Below are 27,692 nucleotides of genomic sequence, written 5' to 3'. Positions count from 1 at the left end.
ACAAAAGATTTATTCTAGGAACCTTTTAAACCTACCCTCAATTAGAAGCTTAGGTATTCACAATTCAAGGGCCAAAAGTGCATGTCTTTAGAAAAAAGAAATAGTTTTCTCATGAACATCTCATTAGTTTTAATAAATTTAAATTAGAAATTATACAAAGATTATTTTTCCATGAAGAGTGTATACATATTATACTATGATGACTTCCATTATTAAATAAAAATTACCGAATAAGGGAAAAAAAGCTTTTTTCCACCCAATGAAACTCATTATTATTATTTGTTAAATGGATTAAACCATGAAGACATAAAATGTAGTATTTTTTTTTCTACATAATTTCAAAAAATAACAGGAAAATCTAGAATGATTGATTATCATCATATAAAAAATAAAATAAAATAAAATATTATAATTTACGATATCAAGAACTAAAATGGAACAGAAATCAAACCTTCATCATGGCCTCTTATCATTATAATTATCATCATTTAGAGAAAATAAGATTAAAAAAAAAGTATACTTTGAGTTTGGACTACGAGGACGAAGCAGAATATTCAGTTCCATTCAAAGGCTCCACAAGGTGTTGTGCCACTTCCACTACATAATCCAAGTCAAAGCACAGGAAAATGAACTAGGACGAAACCATGTCGAATACTACAAAATTACTGCGTGTATGGAGAGAAAAGTGCATGATTCAAACCGAAGGGTGCAGCAAACATGGAGAGGATAATTTCTTGACACTACAATAAACCTGTAGTTGTACGCACACGTGAGCTCAAGCTCGAGGAATGCAGGATTCAAACCAAAACAAAGGCACAATAGATAAGGAAAAAGAAATTACTTTGGATGTGTATGGATTGACTTTTTAAGTGTTTATAAACATTCAGAAAGTCACACAAAATGTGTATCTGTTTGTGCAAACATGTGCATGAGAGATCGAACAAGGATTCATAGAACAGAGATCGAACAAGGATTCATAGAACAGACAACGCAGAAGAAATCATTTCTAATACTACAAAGAATCCCATGTGTGTATTTGAGAGAGAAAAGAGAAATATATCTGAGTCCAATACTCATCCACCACCCTAAGATTATAAAAGGAGTATAAACTAAAAAACTACAGCTGAACATTGAAAATGAACACGAGATTATTGGACAAAGTAATTTCTTGAATATAACAATATCTAAATATGAGAGTAAATGGAAGGAAGCAGCACAAAGGCATTTAAAAGTTTCACCTCACATTATACAACAATTCGGCTGCGACTCTAACATTTCTGGAGATCTGCATAGAGAAGAGTATACTGATTATTGTCAACATAGCATCAAAATTTGATCCAGTTTTTCTTTCATTTTACTCGCAACACATCTCAGAACTTCATTTTAATGTACTTATATGTGCTTATGACAAAAAATACAAAATTGATGAGATAAGAACATTAACTAGTTGATGATCACAGGTAGAATAAACTCACAGTTGTGCAAGATTAGACAAATCGAAATCAGGTGCCAGCTCTTGCACAATATCATTGGGTGGCTGGCCACATTCTTGCATTTTCTGCATGAGCTCCACAATTTTATTGAAGTTATCAGGTTCACGTTCGTACACAATGTTGAGATCTTTTATCAGGTTGTATTGCTGAGAATAGCGTTCGTATTCTTCTTTGCTCAAACTTGCTTTATGATCCTCCAACCACTTGGGATATCGTTCTCCTATTTCCTTCATTGGTTCATGGAGAATCTCTTTGGATAAAAGTTGTTGCATCATGGTCTCAACAATGGATTCCATGTCCTACAGTTAGGAGCGGTGCATGTTAAATGCATGGTATGATTAACATGGAAAAACAAGAAACAGCATAATTCAAAAGAAGATAAAAGAACATAGAGTTACCATTTCAACCAACAGAGAAAATGGTAATGATAAAATATCGATATAACTATGTTTACCATATCTCACTAACCTAAGCTTTTGTTAACATGGTATTAGGTCAAGAAGTAATATGGCGTTGAAACCCTTAGACTGTTATTTCCTTCAATTAATTCTAATTCCCACTTGTTAGGCTTTCTACAAATTTTCAAACCCACAAGTGGGGAGTGTTAAAGTGTTGATATAGTTAAATTTACCACAACCCATCGACAGCTTAAATTTGTTGGATAATAGGTGTTAAACAAAACAACCTTACTGTTCATATTAGGATGAGAAAAGAGTGATCAAAACTCCAACAAAGAACCTCAGAATGTCTACCCCAACTTGAGATCTTTGATGTCTCTAAAGCTAACCTTGAAGTGGGTGAAGCCTTCTTAGAGATTAGTGGGAAGTTGAGTCATGACCATAAAGCGCAAGGACTGAGATCCAACACCACGAGTATTAAAAAGATTCCAATGGGAATTAGAAGTGTTAAGTTTCCATTTCCCCGTGAATATTTCCAGTTCCACTGTACTGTGCTATCTTTACTTTGTTGTTCCAATTCTATCGGAAGTCCCTAAAGAGACTTGTCCTACGTGTTAATAATAAAAGGGAAATCTCACAGCTACAGACCAAATCAGTCATTATAACAATTCCTAGGATCCTATGCAATCATGTTATTAAACATCTCAAAATTACGTCAATTCTTTTTTCTTTTTCCTCTTTCTAAGATTTCAATGCAGAACCATGATAGAAATGGAGCTAAAGACTACACGAAAAACAATGATTGAGGAAAACCCTTTGCCTTTTCATTTACACTTTTTTCTTGCAGAAAAGGAGTTCTACCTGCTTCTCCTCAGTGTTTAAGCTTCCAATTAGAAAATAAAGATATTCCTTCAATGAAATATCTACTCCATCCTCAATTTGAATATGATACACACACACACACACACATCATGAGAGAAGTGGTGGAAAATCTGATAATACTACTAACTATTTTACATAAAAAGTTGAACTTATGAGATATTTGTGCCTAGACCATTCTCCACTATCTCAATGCACCTACCATTCCAATGAATTCACCAATCAAGAATGAAGCCATCTCTCTCTCAGCAGTGATTAATAAATGATTTTAGAAGTAATTGATAACAGAAAACTTATTACACAGACATTTTAACTCACAAGCTAAAAACTCCATTACATGAATAGGAAATCTAAAGTGTCTGTAGGCAAAACCTCAGTAAGTAAAGGACCTAAAGCAAGATGTGAGAGGGTAACCAAAAATCATACACCATCCTAGAGACAAATTTCCAATGAAAAAGGACCAGGGAAGACGTCGGACTTCTGAAAAACGAGGTAGAAAATATTCGGTTACACTTGCAACTAAAAGGAAATGCTAAGAATAAGGCATTTTCATTATTGTCAGCAAAACTAAAGTTCAAAAATCGACAGCTCGATCTTTCACTTCTACAATCATTGAATCCTCACCAGTATTTCCATTAAACTTCCTAAACAAAAGACTCAGTTTCAAAAGTTACTTGTCAATAACCAATCAGAACATGAGTCACTGGATAAGGCACAAACTACAATATCAATAGTTGATGGCTCGAACTTTCACTTTAATCATTGAACTCTCGGGTTACTTGACAATGAAAGAAGATTTAATCCTCAACTCACAGAAGGCAGGGGTACTTACTCAATCAATAGAAGAAGACAGAAGATCCTGACTGAAATTAGGGAAATTCCTAAGCATCTTTACCTCCTGCACTTTTTCTATGAGCAATTTTCAGAAGAAACGCATTTAATTGTGGACCAAACACCATAAAAAAACTTCTTAAAAAATCTTTAAAGCAATTACGACTCTTCCGTCATCATACCAAACTCACCCTCCATCAGTATTTAAACACTTGAGATTACAAAACATTGTTCAAGACACTTCAGACTAAGAAAAGTATTTCCAAAATTGAACATTCATGGGTTCCAAAGGCTTCGAGCAATGTACCTGAGAGCCAGCCATCTCCTCGAACTGCTTCACCCAATCCTCCATCAAAGCATCTTCACCAGGTTTAGGACCTGACACTGATTCAAGCCCCTTAACCGCCTCTCTGGTCTGCTCTCTGAGCTTATCAAGAGCTTCAGAAACATGGGATTCCTTTGAAACTTTTTGCTTCCCCTTTTTCTTGCTCCTCAAGTCAGGCAAACCCATCCCTAAACCTTGAACCCCAGAAGGAAGAACCGCTCTACTCTCCGCCCCATCTCCATTTCTACAAGAACACAAAACAAAAAACATCAATAAACCGACAAAACACCAAACCCAAAAAAAAAAAAAAAACTTCTAACAGATATTGATTGATAAACCTCGAAAGGGAAGGATTAAGGTCGAATTTCTGAAAATCATCCAAAGCACCTGAGACAATTCAAACAGAATTCATAACAAACAAGAAGAAAAACGAAAACCCACTAAGGATTGGATGAAGTTTAAAGAGCATACTATCTAGAAGTTCGTGTAAATCATCAGGATGGTCGGCCATGGATGAAACGTAACTGGGTTTCGAGAATTGGCTCTGATGCTATCGGTTTATTCCCAGTTTTGGAGAGATTGAAGGGCTCAGATGAGTGTTAGCCAGTTGCAAAACTGGCCTGGGAAAAGGGTCTTTAGGAAAACTCGGCGTTGGGATGGGATTGTGAGAAGAAAATTCTGAAGAAATTATCTGGCGGTGTAGCCAACAAAGGGTTCAAAATTATTCTCAGCAAATCGATCCAACAGCTGTTATTCGATCTTGGGTTTGACTCATTGACCATAAAGCCATCGCCAAATTTCTAAGCACACAAACTCTTGGTAGGTAGAAAATTTGCCAATCATTTTACTTTGAATTAGGTTAAAAACATCTTTTTTTTCTTCATTGCATGACAATTTTTCTACTTCCAAATTTGTAAGAAATTATTTTCTTTCAATTTCTTGACAAAATTAAGCATAAAATTTTATTTGGTACTGATTTAGATTTACGTTTTACACATAAATTTGATTTCCAATAATTATTGACCTAAGAAATTTAATTGAATAAAAAAATTGATTAAATTGATTCAAATTAAAATCACATTGATTGAATTATTACAATTAAAGTTAAATGGACTAAATTATAGTGTAGAAAATATATTCAAAACACAAATAATTATAAAATGTTTAAAAATCCTTCAACGCTAATTTCTAAAGAAAATATAAATTGAACTTTTTATATGAAGTTTTAAGTTTTTTATATTATCTAACTCACGACTAGATGTTTAAATTTGGTTTCGTATATTAATGGATCTTAAAATTAGATTTTAATGTTTAATTTGACACTTTTAAATACAATTTTTAAATCATCAAAATTAATTTTGAATTTTTAAAAAGTGATTTTAAAACTATGAATGGTGTGATTTTAGAACCACTCTCAACAAGTGTTATAAGTTAACATGTCAAGTTTGAAATCCATTCATCAAAATGTAATCAAATTTAAAGGTTAGATTAAAAGTGATATGAAAACTTTGAAAGTTGTGTACATTAGAAATCCTCTTAATGAACCTAATAAAAGATTTCAAAATCCATAAACCAACAATTCTCTTCTCTTCACTTTGACCATCCTCCTTGCTCTCTCCCTCGAATTCCTCTACTTCTATCATTTATGCTCACAAACTTTTTCACCTTTTCACTCACGCTCGTCCTTTTAAAACTCAATAAAAGACACATCTTAATAATATGAGTATTTGACAAGCTCTTGGAAATGTGAATGTAATTTGACATTAATAAAAAATTCGAAGGGTATTGAAAGGAGTGGAAATAAAGAGCAAAACATTGAATGAAATTGTGAAACATGAAAACCATGAAAAGAGGGTTGGATTTGAGAATGAGTTTGACATTACAAATAGTTAAATTTGAGAGGAATGTAAAAGACCCACAAATCAAGCTCGAAAAATGAATGACTTTTTGTTACAGTTGCTTTGAACATTTATAAAATGTAGTATAGTCGGTTCGGTTTTAGGTTGGATCAAACAATTAGAGGAATGAAAGGATCCAATTTTTTTAAGCTTTAGCAACCATACACGCCCGCGGCGACGCACTAGCAATCAGACGGTCGTTCGGGTCAGCTCCACCATTGAGTGGATATTTACATAACCACCAGGAGTCACACACACACACACTAACAAAACAAGCTTTCTTCAATGGCTGCCGTTATCTCCCCGGCCACTTCTCTCCGCTTCAATCCTTGTTCAACTCTGCGTTTCATCTCCGGATTGCCAAGAAAACTTCCACACCACATTCTTTTCCCGCCAATTTTCCCCCGCCACTCTTCATGTTATTTCCGGCGAAGTTTCTGCTCTGCTGTCTCTGCCGGGGAAGCTGCGGAGAAGACGAAACCTGACGTTTCCAAAGATTGGAAGGTCACGCGTGGGGAGAAGGTTGGGGAATTCAGGAAGAAGCTGAGGATCTCTGAAATAAAGGGCGGCCGCGATGAAGGGGTGGATAGACTCGGGCAGACGTTTGTTGTTATGGGATGGGTTCGGACTCTTCGAGTTCAGAGCAGTGTTACGTTCATGGAGGTAAGATGAACTAATTCGTGACGTGAGTCTGTTTTACGTCTGAGAAATGTAGGATAGCAAGTTCGGTATATTCATATCTTCTTAAATTTTCGAATCATATGTATTCTGGTGGTGAATTCTGAATGAAATTGAAGGATAAGATTGCATTAATCATGTGAAACTGGTTCGATATTTTTGGGCTATTCTGGTATTCTTAGCGTTTTAAGCAAAAAAAACTCAGCTTCGTTGATGAAAAATTTAATAGTGCCATGGAGTAAGTGCCTGCTGTTGATTTAGTGGTAGTTTTGTACAAAGCTCCGTTTTTTTCTCTGCAAATTTTATTAGTTTTAGCAATGATGAACTGAATAGGTTGAGAATATCAATAGAGCCATCATTGACATTAATTTCAAATGGGGGCAGAAAAGAAAAGAAAAGAGAGAAGAATTTTGAAATTGGAATATTAGACAAAGGATTGAATATAGATTGTTGTAAGAAGTACCACTGTTATCTAAATGCCTCGCTTTGTTTTGTGCTTAGGTTAATGATGGATCATGCATTTCAAATATGCAATGTGTAATTGACTCAACGACAGAAGGTTATGATCAGGTACCCAAGTCAGCTCATTGTTGTACTCTTTTTTCTGTTTTCGAACAAGTGATTTTGATGGCAAGCATATCCATATTTTGATACAAAACTGTCCGGAAGACATTGAACATCAAATTGAAATGAGATAAAATAATACACGGGAAGACTGGATAACTGTATTGGGTTAGAAATATGCGTGTTTTGGTTATACCACCTACATGCTTCATTGATTGTGTGATCATCCTCTTCTTTTTTATTGATATTCTTGGTGGATGATCATGAAAGCTGTTATCTAACCGTTGGCAGTAGAGGATGAAGTTATTTAAATTTATAGAGGATTGATTTGTTTTCCTTGAGACAAACTTCTTTTGGAAAAATTGGAAAAATTGGAAAAATTGGAAAAATTGGAAAAGTACAGATCTACAGGAGTTTGTATGAACTGTTTTTTCCTCTCGTTGGATTCTTTTAGTTGAGATCGGTAGTAAGGATTAGAAACAAAGGCACCATTAACTGTTGCAGACAGATAACGGGAAAAAAACCACGGACTCCAAGAGATGCATTAATTATGATATCTATTGGTCTCTTGTTCTTATTTCAGATTTGGAGTTTGTTGGCAGGTTGAATCTGGCTTGATCACCACTGGTGCATCAGTATGGGTGGAAGGGGTTGTGGTGGCCAGCCAAGGATCAAAACAGAAAGTGGAACTGAAACTCCAAAAAGTTATTGTGGTTAGTACTTCTTGTTCTTTTTGCTTAATTGGGTTAAATTGTTTTTCCCCGTGATCATCAACTGCAGTATTTGCCCATCATATAGGATTTGCATCCAGAAAAGGTTGATATATAATTTGAACAAAAGAAAATGATGCATATACATAACTTGTAATTATTTGTTCCTTTTGCTTTTTTAAGTTTCTAAGATGAGGGATTCGTGCGTTGGATTATTTTCTTTGTAAAGGCAGTGACCATATGCATATGGGTACAAGAGGAAGCTAGAAAGAATCAAACAATTGCTAAGAGAGGGTCCATTGGGTAACTCTTTCTATTTTTGGCTCACACTTTCACGTAAGAAAAGTATTGAATTTTTTGTTTTGTGTGAAATTCGGGAACTCAACAAGTAAAGGAGGGTCTGTTTGGATTTTCTAACGAACAGGCAAGTGTGTAAAAGGATATTGTGTTTTAAGAAAGAAAAACAGGAGAAAACATGTATGAAGATGCAGTAGTGAGAAAAAGTATGCACACAGAAGAGGAGAGTCGAGAATGTGCACGAGATTGGTGAAAGAATGTGTGAGTTGAGAGAAGTTAATAAGAGAAAATATGTGGGTAAAGAGAGATCACTAAGAAAAAGACTGCATTGAGAAAATTTTATTATGAGTATATGCAATAATTAGCTATTATTTTATTAAAAAAGATGCAATAATTAGCTATTAGGAGCTTTCTTAGAAAAACTTGGCTAGACTCAAAGTCAAGGAGAAAAGGCACACCTACTTCTTATGCTATTTTGTACACAGCAGCCCCTTGGAGCAAATTAGAAATTTTTTTATTGTAAATACGCATTTAGAGATACTTCTAGTGGGAAGGATCTTCGTAACCCTGCTAGCCTTTTGTAAATTTCCTTGCATTAATAAAATTAGATTCTTTTTCCCTTAAAAAAGGCTAAGATATCGAATATATTCTTCAAAAACATTTTTGAAGAACAAAAAAAAAAAAATTGTGAGCAAACATATTTGATTTAAGATAAGTGAAAGAAGGAAATCTTGGGGTTTTAAACAAATCTTGGACGCTTGCAGCAATAACTTGCTTCCTACTTTTGTCAGTAGATAAAAATGGGAAACACATTTTCCTTAAGTGAGGTAAAAGTTGAGATACTGAATCTACTTAGATTCATGCTCTACTCATGGCTGATAAATTATATTTTGTATCACGTACTTTATAGATTACTTGGAACCCATTCATTTAGTTGGGATGATGGGCTTGCTTTTTTGTATGCCCTTGTGTTCTTTTATTTTTCTCAATGAAAGTAGTTGTTTTTGTATTGCATGATCGAATGATCAAATTCAGAAAACATTTCTTCTCTACTTGTGTTAGTATTAATATTTGCTATATTTCAGGTTGGCAAGAGTGATCCTTCATTTCCTGTCCAAAAGAAAAAAGTTAGCAGAGAATTTTTGAGAACTAAAGCTCATCTTCGTCCAAGAACAAACACTTTTGGGGCGGTATAGTTCTATTTTTCATTCAGTTTAGTTTCCAGAGTTCAAACCAAGGGTGATAATCTTTTATATTCATGAAAAATAAAGGTCTTAATTGTCTAATTCACTAAAACGAACTACGCCATCATGAATAATTTAGGGATGAATGATGGATCAAGTGTTAAATGTCTCAACCGTCTTATTTTGTGTGGATGGATTCACTCTGTGGATATAGATTTAGAAGGAAAAGTAAAATACTGGATGAATTCTGTGAAAGCAATTGTACGGAGTTTGTGTTTGGAAATGACATATTTAATAAAAGGAAGGAAAGTGGATAAGGTCTTTGGTTTTCGAATCAATGCACTTTTTGTCTAATTAGCTCAAATTGAAGTCCCTTGTTTTTCTTTTCCCTCCAATTGACCCAAGATTGGTTAATAATAAAAAAAAAGTTTAGGTTATGTTTTCCCTCAGGGGGGAAGAATTTCTCAAGAACACCTTGACATAATAAGGTTTTTGTACTTCATCTTTTAATTTTGCTTTTTCAACCTTTGGTGGTAACTATTTATGGCTTTCCTCTATACTAGTCAATTACCACTTTCTTGTTTCCCAGTAATTAGTAACTGATCAAAATAACTAGTTACATTAATTTCTGTACTTGCTTTTCTTTAGTAATTTCATATGAACAGTTGCCTAATTGTCAGTTTGAATTTGATGGTGTTGTGTAGGTTGCAAGGGTGAGAAATGCTTTGGCATATGCTACGCACAAGTTCTTCCAAGAAAATGGATTTGTTTGGGTTTCAAGTCCTATTATTACGGCATCAGATTGTGAAGGAGCTGGTGAACAGTTCTGTGTGACTACTTTGGTGGGTGTTTTAACTTAAAAGTCCTGGGATTTGTATGGTCTCTGCAATATATTTGTAGAACAATAGATCATTTTAAAATGAATAAAAAAAATTCTGATGTTGACAGATTCCAAGCTCTGGAGAACCTGCCAGGTCTGATGTGGGCTCTATTCCAAAGACAAAGGAGGGATTTATTGATTGGTCACAGGTGTGAATTAGCTTTGCTAACTTAGGAATCTAGCTCTTGGACTAGTTATATCATGTGCAACCATCTTTTTGAATCTTATGGAAGAAAATTGACGAGTCTGGATCAGACAAGCTCTTTGGCACTTCACCTGATTGTTTCTTTGCAAGTACTCATTAATTGTTTTTTTTTTCCATTTCTGTGTTAAGGATTTTTTTGGGAAACCAGCATTCTTGACTGTCTCAGGGCAACTCAACGCTGAAACTTATGCTACTGCTCTCTCTGATGTACGGTTTTTCTTCCACACTGGTTCTTGCTTAGGCATGATGGTGGAACTTTTACAAGCTGCTAATAATTTCTTCCAAAATCTTTCTCAGGTTTATACTTTTGGGCCGACATTTCGAGCAGAAAATTCCAATACATCTAGGCATTTAGCTGAATTTTGGGTGAGTAGTATTCACATTTTGTTTAATTTCCTACCAAGTTCAGTTCTACAGTTTTCATATGTGATAAGAAGCACATATATATATATATATATATTTTGAAAAAAAACCTTCTACTTTGTTCTTTAGATGATTGAACCGGAACTCGCATTTGCTGATTTGGATGACGACATGTCTTGTGCAACTGCATATCTCCAGTATGTAGTATGTTACCTTTCATGACTATTGTGTTGTCTTACACCATACTTGATTTTAAAATGTTTGGAATAAAAGTTTCTATATTTTTTTACTTGACTAAAGGTTAACAAAAGCTTTTAATTCTAGGTGAGACATATTCTTGAAAATTGCAAGGAAGACTTGGATTTCTTCAATACATGGATCGAGAAAGGAATTATTGATCGACTGACTGTAGGAAATCTTACCATTACCCCTTGTCTGTTATACATCTATTATTCCTTTAAATTTTAGTTGATATTGTCTATCCGAAAATTTATTTGCATGATATATATCATCTATGCCAACTTACCATCGCAATAACTTGTGCGGTGTATTCTGCAGAACCTGGTTGAAAATGATTTTGTGCAGTTGCCTTACACTGATGCAATTGAGCTTCTTCTTCGAGCAAATAAGAAGTTTGAATATCCGGTAATTGCCATTAGATTTATCACACCAGGCTATAGAAGTTTTGGTTCCATCTTGATTTTGTTCTCTGTTATTCTGCTTGTTTCATATTGGTAACGTATTTAAACAGAACCAGTTTACTTACTTAGATAGGAACGTTCATACATTGCAAAAAGATAATTCTAGAAATCCCTAATTCGTCTCTCGACTCCAAATCTAATAACAATTTAAAGAGCACCCTCTCTCAGCCACGGTTACCTTCAGAACACTAACTGAGGTCACTTTTTCATTTTTCTTCCAAGCATTGTTGGCTACAGCGGATCCTACACTCATTCTAACTGCTTAGCACATACATCCTCCCAAAACCACACAGCACACACTTTCTTGATCGATGGCCCATCAAATTCTGTACTGGAAAGAAACTGTTCAATGGTATATTTGTTTTGTTTGCTTCTTATTAATCTAGTTTTGGTTTGTCACTTACTATTGCATTGGTACTCGAGTCAAGTTGCTTTCATCAATGTTGTCACTTATTTTTGCCTCACAAGTTATTGTAATACTATCTTGACATTGCCAAGTTTGTGCATTTATTTTTCTCTCTTCCCAGAAGTGTCATCAGATGTAAGCGTCCTTTTATTGATCACGTTGAACACTTTCTTAGGATTCTCGGTCTTACCATTGGTGCTAATAAGTCAAATGCCCAAGTATACTATTTGCTGTGCATTGCTGTGTGGATCTATAATTTGGTCATTGCTGTGTGGATCTCAAACTTTTTAAATTATTTTTAGGTCAAGTGGGGAAGTGATTTGCAAAGTGAACACGAGCGTTATATAACTGAGGTGGCATTTGGTGGATGCCCTGTCATAATTAGAGACTATCCAAGGGTATGGTTTTCTTTTTGTTTCTAATCTTTTGAATATTGATAAAAGAAATTACACTGATTTAGTCAATTGACGTGAAATTATAGGATATAAAAGCATTCTACATGCGGCAAAATGATGACGGGAAGACTGTTGCAGCCATGGATATGTTGGTTCCAAAGGTAATGTCATGTTTTGTTTTTGTTTTTGTTTTTCAATTACATTTCATTAAGAAAAAGTTAAAGCATACAAGGACATAACAAGGACATAAAAAAAAACCAAGTTAACAAGTCCCTGTTATAGCTTATAAGCAACTGTTAACCTATATCCTTGTCAAAAAAAAAGAAAAGAAAAGAAAAGAACTTGTTAAGCTAAATCAATTGGTAAGGGTGGATAATTTATAATTATAAAAATGGGGACTCAGTTATGTAATTGATACGTGAAGCGCTTGGGAATCTGACTCCATATCCCAAAAGATATGAAAGTTACAGTCCAACCAAATGAACTACAAAAAGGGCCAAATGAAATGAAGATAAAGGATTTTCCTTTCTTTCTTGAACGATTTCATATTGAATTAAAGAGAAAGGAGGTTCCAAATGTCAAAAGGTAAGACAAGCTTCCATTTAAAGGCAGCAAGCAAATGCTCCTTTATAAATCTGGACTGATTACACCAAATGAAAAGGTGGTTATGTGATTTCCCCAGAATTTTTTACATAAGATGCGGCAACTAGGAAAGATGCAAATCCAAGGAGATCAACATTGAATTCTGTCTGCGTATTCAAGCAAGAGTGACTGAGCTCCCATGCATAAAAGACCTTCGGGTATTTTCCAATACAGATGGAGAGACGATGATCTTTACTGCCAATTTCACCAACCTATGATAATTACTTGAAAAGAGATTTTGACGTAAAGACTCCCTCCTTTTCCAAGCTCCAAAATGATCCTTAGAATGTGTTTAGAATGATTTTTTAAGTGCTTAAAAAAGTGTTGTAAAAAAAAGTTTTTGATAGCTGGTGTGGTATCGAGGTAAATCACAGCCAGTGAGTTTAATAGATTGGCCCAATCCTCAATTACTCATTTACTCTATCTGTCAGATTTCTCCTTGGACAAAAATTCCAGGATGCTGTTGATGAATTCTTCATGCCAGCCACAGTCGTTTCTTTTTAGTTATGGCAAACAGAGAGGGAATCTATCTTTTAGGGCCTTATTTACCTGTTAAGTATCAGACAAATATCGTGTGTCGACACCGTTTCCTACTTCACAGGATATGTGTTCATAAACAGAATCTTTGAATTTCTCTATGTACTTCCAACTTTTCAAGGTCTTTTGAGGTGCTTAGATAATAAGTTCCCGGTTTGAGTTCTTGACGATGAGACCAATATGGCAAAACAACTTTCCTCCAAAGAGCAAACATTTCTATGTGAAATCTCCAATTCCACTTTGTCGAAATTGATAAAATTTTCAGCTGTAAGTCATTAATCCCAAGTCCTCCTTTCTTGGGGTTCCCTCGGGTAATGTTAAAGTTATACTTTTCTCGGATTATCTTAACAATTTTTTTATATGAAATTGTGTGGTACAAGTGTAGGTATAACTAATTTAGTAGTTTTCCAAGAGCATGGCTATAAATACACAATTAAATATTGATAGTTTATTTTTCTCGTGATAACTTCTATTATACGAGAGGAACTTCTAACCTTGGTTATTGTTAAAGTGAAGGTATCATATAAAGTTGTTTTCTTTTTTCCCTCCTCGCTCTCTCTTCAGATTGGGGAGCTTATAGGTGGAAGTCAAAGAGAAGAACGGCTTGATTATTTGGAAGCTCGGCTGGATGACTTGAAACTCAATAAAGAAAGCTACTGGTGGTACCTTGACTTGCGTCGTTATGGTTCAGGTTAGAGCTGAAGCCCTTAGAGTTATGATACTGAGTTTGTTTTGCGATTAAAAAGAAGAAAAAATATGTTTCAATTTTATCAGACGTCCCCGAAGGGACTAAAGAGAAGAAAATTATGAAAGAAGAAAATCTTATAACTACATAGAATAATGACGTTTTTTCCGTTTTTCAATTTGAAGACAAATAGAAGTTAAAGACGGCCAATTAAAACACAGAACCACCCTAACAAAGAAGTGAACGAAACATAACAAAAGCAAATTACAAGATTTAGCATAAACATCTTTTAGCCTATAGATCAATGGAATTTTGATGATTGCATCAAAATTTTCAGATCTTGGCAAACTTAATACGATAATATGATTCCAAGCATATGCCATTATGTGACCTTTTGATGATGTTAACTAACTTTTTCTCGTGTCAACAAGTGCATTGCTCAACTAACATGATACATGTCCTCTTGACCAAGTGGTAAGAGGTTAACATATTCTAACTAACATACTGTTGAGCTTAAAGAGAAAACTCGTATTCAAATTTCTACATTCTAATCAAAGCTCTTGTGTTTCAGTTCCCCACGCAGGCTTTGGGTTGGGGTTCGAAAGACTTGTGCAGTTTGTCACTGGAATAGATAACATTAGAGATGCCATCCCATTTCCTCGTTCGCCTGGCTCTGCTGAATTTTAATGCCAAACCAAAATTGTTCATCAACAGACAACAATATCTTAATTTACTCATTCTTTTATTTAACATCCCGTCTCTTACTTTTTATAGAACTTGTTCTTTCTACTCTTCCTTCACCATTGTATTTTTGTTATGTTGACACTTAAAACTGCGCAAACACTCCCACCATAAGGGCTGAAAGTTTGAAATTATGTTGTATTCATTCTATACATTGTAATAAAGCATTCTTCATTTAGAACCAATTGGTTGGAACGAGTGCTTTATCTTTGCTAAACTGTTGGAATCACCATTTTGATTTATATTTTGATACGTATTTGTAAAATATTAACAAATGTTCTTGGTTGTGGTTATAGTGCGTGAAATCGTTACATAAAGCAAAAGATGAGATAGAGAATAAAATGAAAAAGCTCAATACGATCAAAATCACTTGTTTCCATTTGTGTAAGTATATAAACCCTAAACTCTTTAATTTTGATTCAACATTGTATTATTATTTCCTTTTGTGTTTGTCACGTTAGAAAGCAAACCAACTAAAGTGATCACGGTAACTAAGATGACCTTCCATCCTAGAGGTGGGAGGTTCAGTTCTTCATCCCCTGCAATTATTCTAAAAAAATATTTAAAAAATAAATTTGAAGCATTGTTATTATATGTTTTTCTTTTAAAAGACGAAAAAGAACATTGTTATTTAAAAGACGAAAAAGAACAAGTTGGTTTCCAGTGATTTCATGGACGTTAAAGACCAACCACTGAGAGTCCCTTGAAATTAATTCATACGAAGTCAATTTCAATGTTTCGTTCATATTGACAATGATGAGCTTTGTCATCATTGTTCGGTGTTTGTAATTCTAATGACGATGCAAAAAACTCTGAAGTTCGTTGGTGCTTTTGAGTTTGTCAAGGTTGTTGCTCTCCTAGTAAGCTCTTACAATTGAAGTAAGAATTTTTCATTTATGTGTTAAAGAGATTTGATGATTCTTTGAAATTTTCTTGTTTCAACAACAAAGTCATTGATAATGTCCTAAGCTTTCCATGAATAAGCATTGTTTTAAACTTCTGTTTTATGAAACTGATAACTCTGACAACTGGATTGATCTAGTGACTTAAAATCTCTTAACTTTGTCTTTTTGTTTGTATTACTAAAATAAAACTTAAATAACTAAGAAAAAAGAACACGCCTTCCAAAGTATGGAAGACAAATCTTCATTGCCATGCAAATGCTCCTAAAGATAGCCTTGAAACTTTCAAGAGACAAAATCCTCAAATTTAACTAATCAAGTATTGGTAAACACAATAGACATCAGTGAACCAAAAAAGAAAAACTCTCTATCATTTACTACTTAAACAAAAAAATTTACTCCAAATACTATAATCATTTACCGATTAGCTTGTATATCATACCATATCATGACTTGTTTTTTTATCTTTAATACTTTAAAGATCACAATAACACAAGTAGTGATGGTACAATTCATACCATCAAACTCGACTTTTAGATATTTTCTAACATTATTAAAACATAGATACGACATTGAAAAGATGTAAAATTCTTCTGATTTAAAAGAGGCATAAGTCTTGAGATTAAAAGTTAGAACTTACGACACGAAGCAAGCGCATATAAGCATCAACAGACTTCTAAAACATTGTTACATCCTCTTTGTTGGGACTAGAATCTTAAAGCTAATTACAATGACAGAATTCATGGGGATAAAAGTTTATATAAAAACAAAAGCAAATCATCTTATTCTTCACAATTCAATACATTTTTCCATCTTGATGATGTTCAATTTGAAGCACCTTAAGGGCCAATTTTCTAGTTTCTGAAAAATAGGGGAGAAAAAAATAAACAAATGAACTGTACAATGATGTGCCAACAAAGGCCTTCTTGTCTTTGCTTTTTAATGTAAAATACCAGCTCCAGAAGTATCATACGTTTGGAAACTCCTAGGAGAATAAAATGAGAACTGACATCTAAGCATAAACATACAAAGATTGTCGACTATATTTGTGTTCACAAACTTCAAGGGTTGGGAACAAAGAAATTTCAAGAGAAAAAAAAAAGAAACAAAAAGGGCACATCCTTGCTGAGGACTTGCTTTAATGAACTCTATATTCTGGTGCATATGACTGACCTTTTTATGCAGGAGGGATGCAGCCACGACCGATTGCATTCGAGTATCTGTGTAGATCAACTAAGGAACAAAACTTGGTATTTACATGTTAACTACTTAAAGTTCCACCTCATGGAGGTCGTCTCCCATGCCACCGCCGCCATTAATCGGTGTGTGGACTGAAGGCGATGATTCGCTAGGCATAAAAGATGACGGGGGCATACCCAAAGCTTCACCTAAAGGTTTAAGTCCCGATGGTTTAGGAGGGGGACTAAGGGCATCACTGAAGTTTGCACCACTCCATGATGCAGTTCGTCGGGCGTTGGCTGCTGTGAAGGGACCGTGGCCACTTATATTTGCACCTTTTACTGAGATGTTTCCCATGCTAGGAAACCTTTGCATGGGGGTAGTTGATGGAGTAGAAAATGAATCATTTGGGGTGGATGTTGAAGGATGTTCACTGGTTGTGGTAGCTTCCTGAGAGGGTTCTGGTAAAGTTTCCTCTATTGGTTCAGCTGAAAATGCGGGACCTGGTACGAAGAATTTCGCATTGGTAGCAACCTTCGGCTTAATTGATGGAACAGAAGGTGACTGAAACAAGTTTGCTGAGGTCCCGTTGCCTTGGTTGAAGGTGTCAACATACCTAACAAAATTAAACAAAATGGCCTGAAAATGTGTACAAATATTTTGATTTATGAACTAAGAAAGGTACAACTAGCCTAGAAAGATTAAATCCTTTTCCTATATATCAGTCATTTTTTCCTTCGCATTCCATACTTATAATGGAAGTCAGTATATGAACAAATAAACAATCTGAAGATGTGACAAATAGCAAGTAAATCCTAGATACAACCACACCATTTTGAAGCCTCACTGAGTTTATAGATCTCCATTAGCAAAAATAAATAAATAATCCAACCACTGACTTGGTGTTCATGGACACCTAAGAACCGCAGGATAAGTTCTACCGATCTTGTTCCCACAAAACATACGCTACTTGACCTTTATTAGACCTTCGGAATTCATTACAACACTCTAAGCGTAGGCATTACATTCCAATATTCCATTCCTGTTCTAACCAGCCAAATGTTTAACTGGTTTATCTATATGAAGATCTGCATTTGTAGTGGCCAAACTACGCACTCAAGGTGAATACTAAGCATCTAGTTCTCCCAAACTATTCCTTTACCTGTACATTGATTTGATTAGTTATACGAATCTGGAACCTAATATCCTAATACGAACAATGACCAAACGTTTCTTTCTGTAATAACCCCACTGGCCATTACAAGGCATTTAAAACTTGCAGAAATTACAAACCAACCCACAATATCACTCCATCTCTTGACCATTTACTTCAGCAAATCTCCCAAATATTAATTGCCAAGAAGGCCACTGAATGTTGCAACGAGAAACACATGGTCCAGGGAATGAAATTAAGAATTAAACAATTGAAGTAGTACCTTGAACGAACACCCATCCGCCCACGAGCCGAGAATTGGTTTGAGCTTGGTGGGATAGGGGGGATTCCAGAAATATTTTCTGCAGGAGTAGGATTGGGACTCGGAAACTCAGCAATCCCATCATGAGATGGTGCTTCTTTCTTTAGTGCAGATCTCAAGTTGTAATCAGTTCCACCATTCTGGAACGGTGCAGTTGTAGGAGGTGGTGGTAAGGCTGCCTCTTCTGCAGGAGCTTCAGCACCTTCCTCGACCCATCTCTTCAGCTTTTCATCATAATAAAATTTGTTCTTCTCACCCAACTTCGCCTTTACCAACACAACCCAAAAAGAAAAACAAATTTAATCGGCTGATAGAAGGGATATAAGCAACAAGATTGAGAGAGAAAGAAGAAAGATCTCATGAAAAGTATTAGTATAGCTAAGAACCTGCCGACCCGGGCGAGGCCTCAAGACTAGTCCAACAGTCTTCTGCAACAATTGTGAACCAAAACCAAAACGTGTAAAACGAGATGTTCTTGAATCTGACGTTTTTCCTTGACCATCAGCTGACATTGATTCCTTTGAAGAACCAATCTGATTCTGTTGCAAATAATAAAATTGATCCATTGATCTAGTCCGTACAGCAGTAACAGAAAAATGGAAATTACAAACATCACACCTGTCTTGGAGTTCTTCCAAAATCTGGCTCTGAAACACTCCTGTTTGAAGCTGTCATCTTAGTGCTATCAGCAGTCCACTCACTTATGGGCTCCATTGAAGCAGATGGAATTAACGATGACATTGCCATTGTTGACTGACTAGTTGATACTCGTGGAACTACTGGCTCGTGATAATGTTCATTGCCATGAATATTGCCATGCGAGGTTGATGGTGCAGGAGGTGGTAAACCCCCAACTACACGATGTGCAGTACTGTCAAAAAAGTTTAGTAGTTTTCCGACTAATTTTGGAGCCAAATTTGCTGTATATCCACCCTGAGAGTTGTGTACAAATAATACAAAACGTTTATTAAACTGCACTCAGCATTATATTTCTGAAACAAAAGAATGAGATGAATACCTGTTGGTAGGCTCTAATCCTCTCCTCGAGAGACAATAGCAACTGCTTCCACGTTTCAACTTCAGGTGCACGACCAGTTCTGAGTGACTTCAAAACTGCTTGGCAATACCTGATCCAAATTCCAGAATATCATGATCTTTTTGCGAAATTGGTAAACCAACATGCTAAAACAAAACCCAAAATCAATCATAATGGGACAAAAAAGCTTGATGATAGTCTATTCGACTACTATCAAAGGACTAGACAGTGCAGCTATTAATTTTGGTTCTATAAATGGTGTTCTTCAGTTGCCATTCAAAAACACTGTTTTGAAAATACAAAAGATAAACAATATGAATGCTCTTCTTTTGGGTGCTTTAGCACTTTCTGGGGACCTTAGGTGTTTTTAAGTGAAATCGAAGAAATTACAAACTTTTTTCATATTTTAGCTTCAGGTACAATTTCCATATGCGCAGGTGGAACCTCATCTTCTCTTCTTCACAATTTTTCTCTTTTTTGAAATGTAACTATTTACCAAAGGAGAAAAGTGATGTAAAACCAATGAAGACACTTACTTCAATGAGTCTGAAACTTTCCCCACTTCTGCTAACATGTATGCATAGATGAGCTTATATGGCTGGAAGGGTAGTAGGATAAACTGAGAGTTTCCAAGAACTTTGGAGTATTCATATAATTCTGTTCTCTGTCCAGATAAACAAGTAAATTCCGTAAGAAGTAATGAAGTGATTCATCAAACGCATTAAAGGGAAGAACTGCGTACAACAGAAGGCTGCTGAAGATAATGGTAAAACAACATAGGTAAGACATACATATATATACACATTAATATATACACATACATATATATATACACGTACATATATACATACATATATACACATACATATATACATATACATCCATACATATATACATGTATATACACATACAAATACATACATGCATGCATGCATATATATACATACAAATACATATACATACATACATATATATACATACACAGACACACACATACATACATACATATCTATGTATATATATACGTATGTATGTATGTATATATATTTATATCTAATGAATACCTGGATAGCCTCTGGGCTAGCATAGGTTCGAGGGAATTTCCAGTGATCAGCTCCAATAAGACATAGTCTAGCACTGTCTGAATATGACTCAAAGTTGGCCTCAGCAACTAAATAGCAAATATGAGCCGCAGTTATCTGAAATGTTGCCCAACGAATTCAGGTTATGAACATTCAATAAAACATCAATCACAAACATTTTCCAGAAATAGTCTAACCTCACTCCTTTCCTTCCATAAGGAGTCTCCGAGATGAATAATTACAAGTTCATCATCTTTTGTCCTGTTGGCAGTGATCACTGCTAAATTTTCTTCCCAATCGTCCAGCATACTATTTGCAGAAAACTGTGAATATAACCCAGAGAACAACATATGAGCTTCGTGAGGAAGAGAAAAAATCCAGGAAGCAAAATTACATCAAATATCCTAAAAAATAAGAAAAACCAATTTTCATTGCTCTCCTATTATTAAGATGGTTTCCACTTCATTATCGGAAGTAAAATACTATCCATTGTAGCACCATAAATGAGTAAGGGACAAGTCATTACAGCAAAAATGCTCAATATATTTTATGACCCAAATCATCCCGACCCTACATCACCTGTGAAGAATTTTGGGCCATGCTACCACCCAGAGGATTGATGTTAGACGTTGTATCTGTAGAAAAGACTTCTGCAGGCTGCCCAGCTATAAGTAGGCATAGGGTCCGCAAAGGTGATCCAGGTACCAACTGCTTAAGAGCCATTTGTTTCACAGTATCAATGTAAAACTGCAAAATTTGAGAAACAAGATATGCATAAATAACAAATAAAAAGAAGTTTTCACCAAATTTGATGAATTTGAGAATCCGAGACATGGTCTAAGGAGGATGAGTTGCAAAGATAAAAGCCACAGATTGGGGAAGGGACAAAACAAAACAAACCTGATCACCGAGCTGTGAAGCAAGAACAAGGGCAGGTCCCCATAACTGACCTTCTTGGGCACATTGTAAAGCCTCTTTCTTTCTACCAGATACCAGATGACTCTGAACCTCAGAAGCAGTTGCCTAGAACATGCACCAAGGAATTATTAAGTCGCCTAGAAGGTATTGAATTACTCTAATTTCAATCTCATTATAGTGTATTAGCTTGAGAATGGTAGAATTATGATTTAATACCCGCATTTACTCTAATTTCAATCTCATTATAATGTATTTGCTTGAGAATGGTAGAATCATGAATTAATACCCGCATTTGTCCCTCCGAAGGCAATATTTGTAAACAGTGGCTAAGAGCATGATAATTATTGAATTGTACGCTATTCTTCTTTGCAGAAGCAAAAAGACCTGCAACTGCTGATTCTGGATTATCACTTTCCTGATAAAAATACAAGTACAAATTAGGAAATAAAAGTAGTTGACCTCAACTGTTCATTACTAGAAAATAAGGTGAAACAATGCCCGTGGGCATGAGGATAGCAAAAAAGGTGCAACAATAAGTTGAAATTGTTAATATAATTAGATTATTCTTAGGTGATATTATTCTAGGGATATTATTTGATATTATTTCCTTAAGTGTATTTCTCTATGATTATATATAGGCTTGTATCTCTACTAAATAATCAATGAAATATAGATTAATTCCATAAAATCTATTAAACCACCAATTCATCCAAAAGCTTAAGCTGGTGGTTGGAGGCAAATTTAATTATATATCACCAACACTCCCCCTCACTTGTGGGCTTGAAATATTTGAAAGGCCCAACAAGTGGAAATTGATTTTAATTGGGGAGGAAACGACAATGCAGAGGCTTGAACACAGGACCTCGAGCTTGAACAGAGGACCTCCCTGGACCACCTGCTCTGATACCATATTAAACCACCAATTCATCCAAAAGCTTAAGCTGGTGGTTGAAGGCAAATTTAATTATATATCACCAACATCAACCTAAGGTTGAAGAACAAAACTACAGGATAGAGAACTAGACAAGATATTTGACTTTTCATACAAACAAAAAAATTTATTGAAATGAATGGCTTTCATTGGAAAACAATGAAAGAATACATGGTTGCACAAAAACCAAGCCCACAAAAAACAAGGGACCCCCATTACACAAACGTGGCCCAAATATACAAAATCGTGTCAAGAGGATAATTACAAAAAGTCTACGAAATCAAATCCCAAAGAGAAACATGATACCAAATAACTGACCAAATCTCCCACTGACCCTTTCAACTCCCCTAAACACCCTCCTATTCCTCTCATCCCACAAAACCCACAAGATGGCACAAACACAAGCACACCAAAGGAACTGGCCTCTTTCCCCACAAGGCGGATTGAGGAGGAACTCCTCGATCATCCCTCTAACATCTCTATGTGAGCATAAAACAAGCCAAAAGTCTGAAGAAATTCATCCCAAACACCACTTGCCAGCTCACAATGCCCAAGAAGGTGATCCAAGTCTTCCTATGCCTTCCAACACAGAATGCAACAAAAAGGACCAACTAACGAAGGCAAAATCCTGGACAGCCTATCCAACATATTGAGTCGGCCGTGAAGAACCTACCAAGAAAAGAACCTGACCTTTCTAGGGGCCTTAATCCTCCAAACCACAGAAAGGACTGACTCTCCCGCAGGCATAGGGTTAACCATACATTGAAAGAAAGACTTACACAAGAATCCCTCCAAAGGACCCCAAATCCTCACTTCTCTCCTCCTGAGACGTAAACAATGGCTCTCAAGAAGGGAAATGAGAACCACCACGTCTAACACTTCCCCATCCACACACTGTTCTTTTAAAACAATCATTTGCACCCGAATATATTGGTAATACAAAAAAAAAACTCGTAAACAAAACCAGTCACTAAAGCTACATGAAAAGTCTAAAAATAAGAAGTAGAAAAAAGTTCTGAATATTAAAGACTCGTAATTAGAAATTGTTAAACAATGTTGAATAAGTAAATTGGCACATCACACCACAAAAAGTCTCTAATTCCATAACAATCAGCAACACAAACATGCATGTCATGAGTCATCCTAAAGAAAATATCTCCTACAAGCGATCTTTGGGGCCAATTTTGGTAACCTTTTGTTTACTCCATGCCCTTTTTCTCAGGGAGATTATCTTAACTCCTGATATGGCTACTGTATTATTTTCATTACTTTTGCATGTATAAAATGCAAAATTACAACAATGTAAATTTACAGTTAAATAAACAAAAATGAAAGTTAGTTATAATGTCCATCGCACTTGTATCCAAAGGGGGGAGTATGTTACCCTCAACACAGTGTCTGTGCCAAATGGTGAACGAAGTTTCCCATAATGCTGATGTCCTATCTTGAGCAAATTAAGAAGCAGCCTCAATGCTTCAGCTTTTCTGTAATCCATTCCTGATGATTCACAATTTGCAATCCTTTCATCTATCCACTTCTGTAACTCTTTATTCCCCACATTTCCACCAACCAATGGACCAGGAAAGGAATGTTGGCAGAGAGCACTGAAGTAATCACATGCACGAACATCATTGCCAATAGCATTCGGATTGGTGTTACCCATGACAACTTCCATCAAGTTCAGGATAGAAATTGTGCCTCCAACAGGAGCCTTCACAAGTAACAAAGATGATGGATCAGAGTAGACTTGCATCCAAATGAATAAATCTTAAAGAAGTTCTAATTTGAATAAACACATAGCGGGACATGATTATTTTGATTGTGATCTATCTATATATATATATTATATATCAAAAAGTAAAATATTGAACACTTGCAAGGCAGTACTTTCCCCGATTAGTCAATAAGCAACAGAAAGGAAACAGACAGGAAAAAGATGTCCAAACCTGACTTCCATAACTGGAGTTGCCAAAAGAGCTGCTATCTTTCACCACTACAAGTTTACCTCCAAACCCAAATGTTACCAATGCATGTGGAGGACGTCCAGCAGAAGATCTTCCAACATTTGAAGCATAAGAAGACTGATGACCTCCGTGAAACGATTGTTGGATATTGGTCACATTCTGATTGCTATAATAGTCACTTGATCGAGGCATATGTTCATGTTCCTTTGGATTATCCTGATGAAACTGATGACCATAATCCATAGTTGAGGGAAAGCTATTTAAGCTGGTAGGTCCATTGACCTCATTACGAACCTGACTTGGTTGGAAATATGATGGAACTGTTCCATAAGAACTAGCAGACTTCTGCTGCTCTTTTCTTAAAGAAAAATCAGGACTTGAAGACCTATCCAGTAGCTGATTTCCTCCAAAAGTTGGCACAGCCTGAGATGAAACACTTTCCGTTTGCCAACTAGTCACATTCTGTTGATTGTCATTATGGTGAGACCCTGTCAATTTGTCATCTAGGCCTTGATTATGCACATCACTTGATCCATATTCGTTAGGCTGCACATAATCGCCATACATACTACTGTTGCCATAATTATAGCTATTAGCTGATACATACCCGTTTTGATTATGCTGAGCTTCATTAGTTGATTTAATTGATGAATTATAGGATTCCAAGGAGCACCATACTTGAGAAATTGTATCGTAATACCAACCAGGGTATTGAGGATCAAAGTACATATGTTCAGGGTACCCAGTATTTCCCTGTGATACCTGATTAAAGTTAGAAACACCATCTGTCGTGCTGGTCTCAGTTACAGTGCCTACAACAGACTGAGAAGTTTGTAAATATGCAACCTCTGTGTTTGTACCAGAAACATTAGTCCATTCACCATTCAAATTAGCATCAACGGCACCTTGGGCATTTGCCACTGCAGCAGAGTCCTCTACCTGGTACCATTGTCCAGAAGCTGAATCGTATCTCCACCCTGGATAGAGATTTTCCCACTGCTGACTGCTACTTAAATCCTGCCCAGCCGAAACTTGATCACTGGATCCTTCATAAACTTGATGATCGTTTTGATACTGCACATAATTAGTAGAGTTATTTGCATAGTTCTCAACGGAACTAGATTTAATCGTTGCTCCACCATTCAAATTATTCTCCAAGGACCCACCGAGACTTCCTACGTCATTACTACCCAAATCATTGAAAAAATCCGAATATGATCCAAACCCCTGCCCCCAATTTTGCGATGAATCAGCATGAAACGAACTCCATCCTACCTCCTTTATGGCCGCACCACCAGATTCATCGCTCTTGCTCACCAACAAATCTGAGGTCGATTCTGATCCAATACCATCATTACCAGATTCCAACACGTCAAAGCGCCCGACAGAATTTGAAGAAACCAAAGTACCCTTCTCTTCTGCATGTCCTGCCAATGCCCCTGGATCAACCTCCACGGAACCCTTCTCCCCTACGGCTTCATCATGCCCATGGTCACCACCACCACAACCACCACCAGAATCCTTGAATGTATTGTCCGCATCATTAATACCCAGATTAGAAAACGCCTTGGCATCATCAGAATCACTTCCATCAAGAAACTTGGATCCTGAATCATCGGGCCCCACAAAGTCATCTTCCACCAATTTATCAAAGAAATCCTCATCTGTCTGATCCTCCACCTGAAATGGAGGAGGATTTGCAGCCATCTTTTAAACCCTAAATCCAACCCAACGCCTAATAAAACACCCCCAACCCAAATTCTCACCGCTGCCCACTAAATAACCCTTCAAAAAAGAAAAAATACTTCCCAATTCTCACCTAAACCAATTCGATTACAGCTACACCCACACCATACACCAAGAGATCCAGCCCCTAATCGATCAAATGCACCTCAATACCACTTCCCACAACTACGCAAGCTTCAATCCTACACATCCAACCCTAAAACAAGCAAGATCTGGGCCCTTCGAATCCTCCCCAATCAAGTAACGATATATCAAATTACAAGGAACACCAAAAACCAAAACAAAACAGAAACCTAAACATCCACTAGAATTCAACGCATTATGCGAAATGAAAAACTATGAATTCTAGCACAAAAGACATAATAACTTACAGATCTACAGATGGATTTGCAACAAAATGGCAAAGAGAGAAAAAGAAAGAGAGAGAGAAAGAAAGAGAGAGAGATGAAAAAAAAATGAACCCTGAAATTCGCACCACCCACCCACCTTGAGCTTCGGTGTTTTTTTTTTTCCTTTTTTTTTTTTGGGATCAATCTCTAAATTCATTTTATATATTTTCTAAATATTTTCGTCTTATGTGATTTTATTTTCTTTTTGTAATGTATTATTTGCGTCTTAATGTCCACGTGGAGGTTTTCTGTTGCTCCACGTTGATGTTCCCGTATTTTTCCTTTTTCTCCCGTGTGTGATTCTTTGCGTTTTTTTACTTTTATTTTTATTTTCGTTCGATTAATTGTTTTCATTATTAATTAGTGCAGTTTTAAAGTGGTTTTATTATGAAACGAAGTGCTTATTAGATATGATCACTAACGTTTGTTATTTTATTATATTAACTTACCTATTTCACCATTATGCCTTTCTTTTATTATTACTATTATTATTATTATTATTTGGTAAGAACTATCCTAAATGAAAATTTTTCTTACATATCTAAAATTTTAGAATATTTTATTCATTTTACTATATTTAAAAATGTCTATATCAGTTCATTTTACCATATTTAAAGATATTTATATTTTTAGAATTAGACATTAAATCTTTTTATAGAATAAAGTTTGTCACGAGACAAATTATAACTAAACAATAAAGTAGGTTAAACAGGGTGTAGTATTTTTTAATTACATATTATAATGTTTGACATGGTGTCTATTTCACTTTTAAAATTTGTATCAAAGGTCCGTTTGTATTGAATTAAGAATAAAATATTTTTTAATAATATATTTCCTTTTAAACATTTTTTTTGAAAATGAGTTTAAAATTTAAACACATAATGTTTGGTTAGACTTTTTTATAAATGTTTATATGTGAATTTGATTTTAAAAAATTTCTCCAAAATATATTATTTTATAAATGCATTATTTTAATTTGTCAAACACTACCATTATTTTCAACAAAAGTTAAACACTTTAGAACCTCAATCAAACCCACCCTAAATCACATCAAGTTAATTCTTGTGTTTTTTTATTTGTAATTATATGAGTTTTCAAATTTAAAAATTGGTAAAAGATATTTAAAAAAAAAAAAACTAACGGTAAATTATGTGTGTGATATATCTATGAGGTTGAAAAACATACAAATCTATATCCAGTACTTGACAATGTCATTTGTAAATTAACGCAAATCTTGCTTCAAGCGAAACGTTCTTTA

The 27,692-nt window shown here is 35.4% G+C and overlaps 3 protein-coding genes across 4 annotated transcripts; 1 reads left to right on the top strand and 2 right to left on the bottom strand.

The window, feature by feature from the left end:
* Nucleotides 1-434: 434 nt before the first annotated feature.
* Nucleotides 435-4,728, bottom strand: LOC101220303 (peroxisome biogenesis protein 19-2). 2 transcript variants are annotated; one of them, XM_031883513.1, is made up of 6 exons: nucleotides 4,398-4,728; nucleotides 4,265-4,313; nucleotides 3,909-4,170; nucleotides 1,476-1,792; nucleotides 1,239-1,285; nucleotides 435-751 (listed from the first exon to the last, which is right to left on the bottom strand). In XM_031883513.1, exons 1-5 carry the CDS (start codon nucleotides 4,435-4,437, stop codon nucleotides 1,240-1,242), a joined length of 714 nt encoding a protein of 237 aa, XP_031739373.1. In that variant the 5' UTR covers nucleotides 4,438-4,728; the 3' UTR covers nucleotides 435-751; nucleotide 1,239. The 2 variants fall into 2 exon arrangements, with proteins under 2 accessions (XP_031739373.1, XP_011650400.1); XM_011652098.2 differs by lacking the exon at nucleotides 435-751 and having other exon boundaries at nucleotides 948-1,285.
* A 1,219-nt stretch (nucleotides 4,729-5,947) lies between these two features.
* LOC101220532 (asparagine--tRNA ligase, chloroplastic/mitochondrial) lies at nucleotides 5,948-15,029 on the top strand. The gene is made up of 15 exons (XM_004147161.3): nucleotides 5,948-6,487; nucleotides 7,004-7,072; nucleotides 7,669-7,779; nucleotides 9,159-9,263; nucleotides 9,962-10,099; nucleotides 10,206-10,286; nucleotides 10,472-10,549; nucleotides 10,640-10,708; nucleotides 10,835-10,909; nucleotides 11,030-11,113; nucleotides 11,264-11,350; nucleotides 12,115-12,210; nucleotides 12,294-12,368; nucleotides 13,951-14,077; nucleotides 14,643-15,029. Exons 1-15 carry the CDS (start codon nucleotides 6,110-6,112, stop codon nucleotides 14,756-14,758), a joined length of 1,689 nt encoding a protein of 562 aa, XP_004147209.1. The 5' UTR covers nucleotides 5,948-6,109; the 3' UTR covers nucleotides 14,759-15,029.
* A 1,428-nt stretch (nucleotides 15,030-16,457) lies between these two features.
* On the bottom strand, nucleotides 16,458-26,555 carry LOC101210288 (protein transport protein SEC16B homolog). Its single transcript, XM_011652096.2, has 13 exons — nucleotides 24,282-26,555; nucleotides 23,720-24,046; nucleotides 21,691-21,819; nucleotides 21,387-21,509; nucleotides 21,066-21,233; nucleotides 20,684-20,809; nucleotides 20,469-20,603; nucleotides 19,941-20,068; nucleotides 19,387-19,495; nucleotides 18,987-19,301; nucleotides 18,755-18,907; nucleotides 18,330-18,634; nucleotides 16,458-17,509 (listed from the first exon to the last, which is right to left on the bottom strand). The coding sequence occupies exons 1-13, from the start codon at nucleotides 26,004-26,006 to the stop codon at nucleotides 16,984-16,986; spliced, it is 4,269 nt and encodes a 1,422-aa protein (XP_011650398.1). The 5' UTR covers nucleotides 26,007-26,555; the 3' UTR covers nucleotides 16,458-16,983.
* Nucleotides 26,556-27,692: the final 1,137 nt, after the last annotated feature.

The sequence above is a fragment of the Cucumis sativus genome, chromosome 3, assembly GCF_000004075.3.
Source record: "Cucumis sativus cultivar 9930 chromosome 3, Cucumber_9930_V3, whole genome shotgun sequence".
NCBI lineage: Eukaryota > Viridiplantae > Streptophyta > Magnoliopsida > Cucurbitales > Cucurbitaceae > Cucumis > Cucumis sativus.
Note: the sequence above shows the minus strand (reverse complement) of the source record. Positions and strands in the feature narration are given on the sequence as shown.